Raw genomic sequence first — 6,000 nt, forward strand, 5'->3', positions numbered from 1 at the left:
ATGTATTAAACAGAATATATAAAATACATAATTAAAATGAAACAAATATGAAATGTCAATATATAAATATAAATGCTTTAGATACATGCAACTACTTATAAAAGCAAAAATATGACCTGTGCTTCAGAGTCTGTAGAGCAAAACTTTAAGATAGCACCAGGCCCGTCTAGGTTATGCTGCCTGAGGATAAACCCTGGCTGTGTTGTGTGGCCTCAGGTGATTAACTTCTCTGTGTCTCAGGCTCCTTAACTGTGAATGGATAACACTTCCCCCAGAAAGGCCTCATTGGGATGACCTCGCAGCGCGTTCAGAGCTGTGCCTGACGCAAACTGTTTGCTCATTATTATTAAGGCTCCCTGATACACTTGAGCAATTCCCCCGAAGTAATTCAAACGAGACACTAGGTCATGGGAGGCACTTCTCAGCAGGGTCACCTCAGGCCTAGCAAAACAGCATCCTCTCATCACCTCCTCAGTGACCCCTTGTGGCCCATCCTGGGATGTGTGCCTGCTGGAGGTCTTCCTGCCTGTGACCTGGGGTGAGCGGAGCTTCACACTGGGGTGTACCCTTCTCTGGAGGTCCTCTCTGTAAAACAAACCCCAAACATCCTCCATTCTAGAGGTCCTACCACCTAGAGATAAGGTCATGTGACTTCTTTACAGATGGCAGAGTTTGCAAAGTGCCTTTCTGTACTTTGGTTTTAACTCCTTTTTCTAAGTGAGGAAGAAGGAGATCATAAAAGTTGAGGTCCTCTGCATTTCAACAGGAGTGGAGTTACAGTGTTTCCCCTATTCATGAAAAGGGTCCGGGGCGAGGGGCGCTACACAAACGCAAACACCTGGGTGGAAATTAGCTGTCAGTCTTTGGATGTCTCCTCAGCCACAAGAGGGTGTCTGAATATTTGGGAACCCCCAGTGCTTGTGGAGATAGCCTGTGACAGTTTCCTGGAAAAGCTCTCCAGGCGGAGCCTCTGCCCTGGGGAAAATGTTCGATGCTACAGGATGTGACAACAGGGACTCTGGGCTCCCAGTATCCACAGAAGAAACTGTTTAAAAAAGATTTTAAAAATAGCTAAGATTAATAAGTAGCACTGCTCCGGAATGGCAGGGCCCTGGAAAGCAGGCTTATTTTAAGAACCAAATATCATCAGTCTGATGACGTGCAGAGCCATGTTTAGAACACAGTGCACTGTGGATAGAAGCCCGTTACACTGAGCCTGAATCTTGTGATGTCACGATTATGACGCTGTACCAAAGCCTGTGTGTCTCTCTGGGCTGTTTACTTGCCGTTAGCTTTACGAGAATAATTTTTTAAAGGTAATTACTGTCAGGGGTTACAGTGGGACCAAGAGGATGAATACTGCGTTTTCCTCTTCAGTTGGATAAAATGTAAAAATCCTCTTTCCTGTCTTTGACAGATGGGTTTAAAACTGTGTTGACAGTGAGGCGTTTCCAATTGGGGTTTTGCAGAAGAGTACTTTACCACTTTTTGACCAGCTGGGGGCTCTGCTGAGCTGTATTACTGAGCCCTGCACATCCCCGCAGGGCTAATTTCTAGGGCTTCCGCCATGCTATGGACATGCTACAAAGATGTGAAAAGCCTGTGCATAGCCACCTCTAGTGAGGACTGATTTATGTTCTTTGAAAAATGTAAGGATTTATATTCAGTCCCTGGCCCCCAGCATCTTAGGCCTAAGGAGCACATTTCCTTGAACTTAATTTTGCTTACTACAGAGGCCCTGGAGGGTCCAGTCTTCAACAGAGCTGGAAAGCTGAATCATGGCCTTCAGAGAGGCACTTTCAGGCTGTTTGTTTGCCAGAGTCTATTTTAGCTTGGTTACTTGTCAAGCAGACAAAGCAAAAGCAAAAAGCATTAGCCCTAAAAAAGTAGTAATAGCTAAAACATTCATTGAGCATGGCCTCTGCTGGGTACTGTTTTAAACGCTTTATCAAATGAACTCACCGAATTCTCATAAAGCCCTATGAGATAGATGTTATTGTTCCTATTTTACATATTTGAAAACTGACCTCCTAAGTCAGTTGAAATCTGTTGGCACCAAGACCGGCATGGAACATAACGAGGATTTGAACCCCAGAGGTCAGAGGGTTCACACCTTGAAACCCCCAGGCTATGCTGCCTCATTCAGCCCAACTGTGTTCAAAATGTCTGTGTGAATAAACCGATGGGATGGTGACTCATCTGTCATAGGACCCTGATATTAGCCATCATTTTAAAACAAGATAACCACGTGAATTCTTTTAAAGTGGCACTTACGATTTCTGCACATGTTGAACAGTAGCTGAGCTGTTGAGATTTCTTGAAAACTGGTCTCAGAGCCCGTTGTTTGAAACATTTGTCACAGGAGCCAAATACATTTACGAGAAAGGTCTGATCGCACATTTTTAATCCAAAATGAAGCTGAAAAAGAGAGAGAGAGAAAGGGATGTTTGTGCAGGAGAAAAGGCAACAGAAACAGTTTTTTAAACCGCATCTTCCTTTGATCACGATGGTTGCTCAGACTTCTACATGTGGGATCAAGTATATGCAGTCAGTTTATAACCTTTGATTTATTACAACACACTGGGTCAACACCAGCTCGTTGATTTAATCAGTAAGAAAGCATCGGAATAGGTTTTCTGGGGTTACCATTGAACTGGCTGTTTCGGCAACAACACCAACACGGTTGATTTTGCAACCCAATATTAACCCTATGGGGCTCCACAGTGGAAAGTGTCATTATAATGGATATTATAATTTAAAAATTAAAAAAAAAAATTCTTCCCCTAAAGGTAAACTTTTGGAGGGAAGACGAGAGTCAGAAAGTGGTAGAACCTGATTTCAACCAATACCCTAAGGCTGAGTAAATGTAGTATTGGTTCTCTGCAAGGGACACATCCCATTTATTAAACACTGGACAGCCACAGACCCAGGGCCCCTGTCTGTCCATCCAGAAGTCAACCGACAGGTTCAGGCCACTCAAGGGAGGGCAAATACAGAAGCAAAACCATCTGGTGGCTGAGGTTGCTGGCTCTGGCTGTCTGGCCCCTGGCCCCACTTCTTAAGCAGGTTACTTGAGCTTCTGTGGATCTTTGCTAATCAATCAAATGGGGACTTAACATCTACCATAACAGGAGAAATCACTAGGGGATTTATGAAAGGCAGTGCATAAAGCTTAGCTCAAGGCTGGAATATAGTAAATGCTCCAGAGATGTGAAGCTGCCCTGTGAGTGGCTGTGGGGACAGCAGCAGCAGCAGCAGCAGCAGCAGCGGGAAGGAGGGGCTGGGGATGAGGCTGGAGATGTGAGAAATGCAGAAGTGAGCCTATGGCCACATTTAAGGCGGAACGCGATGAAGGCCTTACATAAAGCGATGGTGTAGGATGGATTCGGGCCATGCTTGAGAAGAAGGAGCTAGACTTGCTGACGTGGGGGGATAAGGAGAGGGAGAGGTCCATGAAGCCTCCTGGGTTTCTGTTTGGGAGGCTAGGTGTTGCGGTGTCACTGCTGGAGAGGAGGACGAGGACGTTAAGGGGGGCAGGGGACAACCATCACAGCCGGGCCAATTTAATAGGTGTTTCAAAGAGTGGACCACATCAAGGTTCAAAGAAATGACCCCCTGAGTATAAGGAGGTTTTGGGCCCCCGGTCTGAACATTTCACCAGAGCCAAATTTGAGAGGAATGTATTTGTAGGGCAGGTGGCAGTGGGGACACCTCAAAGGGGAAATGTCTGCCATGCAGAGGTCACCCTGGGACTGGACGAAGAATGGGGAGAATAAACGGGGGTGAACTCCTACAACAAAGGGGCAGCTGATAGTAGTTCTTGAGATCTCTGCGTGACAGAGAAGGAGAGGGCCATCCCGTAAGGATGAGAGATCAGAAGAGAACCAGCTACCGACCACCACGGAGTGCTTGGCCCTGACTGCTCACAGCCACCCCAGGAAGGAAGCAGATATCCGTGTCATAGCTGAGAAAATACCTTGGGATTAAGTAAATTCGAGGTCAGCAGTGGAGCCGGAATCTGTGTGTAGCGGGACTCTACAACCCTTCTCGTGAAGCTGGCGCAGTCAGGATGCTCTGCCTTTTCATAAAATATGAGTTAAAGAAGGCTGCCCCCTGGAGCCTAGCCTTTGGCGAGGACGCGGTAATGCTGTCCCCCACTGCCCAGGCCTGCCAGTCCCAAGGTCATGCTGAGGACTCCAAGTAATAGCATTAGGAACGTGAGCCATTGTTTTTTCAACAAGGGAGCAAGGTCATTCGAGCGGATTATTCCAGCATTTGTGCTTCCAGAAGTAGGTCAGAGAGAGAATGCACAGCAGGAAAATCAACTAGGGTAAGAGGTTGTTATAGTGATCTGGGGAAGGGGAAATGAGCTCTGGACAGAGCTGGGGGAATGGAAGATGAGAGGAACTGTGGGAACTGAGTGGAGAAGGAATCCCAGGATGGCCAGGAGTTGCAAGAGAGCAAGAAAAAGGGAAGGAAAAAAAATGCCAGTATTCCAAATATGGGGAGAGACACTGTTCTCCTTCCCAGACTGAATTTTAAACTTTTTCAAATGATAAGGCTATACATGTTTATTAGAACTGGAAACAGAAGGACAGGAAGAAGGAAAATTAATCACATGCATGCCTGTAACAAACTGATTGCTGTTAACATTTTGTTTTCTTCTAGTGTTTTCATAAACATATGTTTACACTTTAAAAAAATCAGAATTGTATGCAATACATAATTTTGAACTTTAGCTGTTTGCTTACTAGTGTTTTTGTCTACATGTGCCATCGCGTATTCTTAGAAAACATCATTTTCTCACGGAGACCACAAGCTTTGAGACATATCAACCTTAAATCATTTCACATGTCTAGCATTTTGGATTTGATTGGTTAAGCATGGGCAAGCTACAAACTAAATTTGATATATTACAGTATTGAAAACTATAAATATTATACATGGGCATTGTGAGTCTGGAAAAATCAAAAAGGCATAAGGAAGAAGACAAACACCTATAATTCCACTGCCCAGAAAGACTCCTGGTCCATATTTTGGCATATGCAAGAGTAGATTTTATATTTTTTATATACTGATGTTTTTCATTTAGCATTTATATCATGGCCAGATTTAACTGTAGTGCGTTCTACCATCCTTATTGTCAATAATCCTTTTTATAATGAGGGAACTTTTAACAGCTAGAACAAATGCTTCACTGAGCATTTTAACAAGATAAAAATGTCCCATTTTAACAAGCCTTGGCATGAAGTTGTTCTGCAGTAGTCCACAGAACTTTTCAGACCTTCCCCTAAGCCCAAGCCAAACACAAAATTTCCTTGATATGTTTCATCTAAATAAATAATTTAAAAATTACCCCCCCAAATCCACCACCTCATATTTATTTATTTATTTATTTATTTATTTTTAAAGATTTTATTTATTTATCTGACAGACAGAGATCACAAGCAGACAGAGAGGCAGGCAGAGAGAGAGAGGGAAGCAGGCTCCCTGCTGAGCAGAGAGCCCGATGTGGGACTCAATCCCAGGACCCTGAGATCATGACCTGAGCTGAAGGCAGCGGCTTAATCCACTGAGCCACCCAGGCACCCCTCATATTTATTTTTAAGAGTTCAGACCTCAGGGCACCTGAGTGGCTCAGTTGGTTAAGCGTCTGCGTTTGGATCAGGTCATGATCCCAGGGTCATGGATCGAGACCGGTGTTGAGCTCCATGCTCTGCAGGAAGGCTGCTTCTCCCTCTCCCACTCCCCCTGCTTGTGTTCCTTCTCTCACTGTGTCTCTTTCTGTCAGATAAGTAAATAAAATCTTAACAAATAAATAAAAATAAAAGACTGCAGACCAAAGACAGAAAGTCAGGAGTAAAAGTCCCTACGACTTGCTCTGTGTTCTTTCCCCATATTTAGAATTGCTGCATATTCTTCTAGACTTTTTTGACACCATAGATAAAGCTTGTGAGTTACACAAATAAGGCTATTAGCTATTTGCTTTTTAAATCTAAT

The 6,000-nt window shown here is 44.1% G+C and overlaps 1 protein-coding gene across 1 annotated transcript in view; it reads right to left on the reverse strand.

Moving 5' to 3' along the window:
* GNB5 (G protein subunit beta 5) overlaps positions 1-2,507 on the reverse strand; it is a 46,698-nt gene extending 44,191 nt beyond the window's left edge. The window contains exon 1 of the mRNA XM_047736498.1: positions 2,275-2,507. Within this exon, the coding sequence (XP_047592454.1) occupies positions 2,275-2,400 (126 nt within the window). The 5' untranslated portion in view covers positions 2,401-2,507. The remainder of the gene's footprint in view (positions 1-2,274) is intronic.
* Positions 2,508-6,000: the final 3,493 nt, after the last annotated feature.

The sequence above is a fragment of the Lutra lutra genome, chromosome 7 (genome assembly GCF_902655055.1).
Source record: "Lutra lutra chromosome 7, mLutLut1.2, whole genome shotgun sequence".
NCBI lineage: Eukaryota > Metazoa > Chordata > Mammalia > Carnivora > Mustelidae > Lutra > Lutra lutra.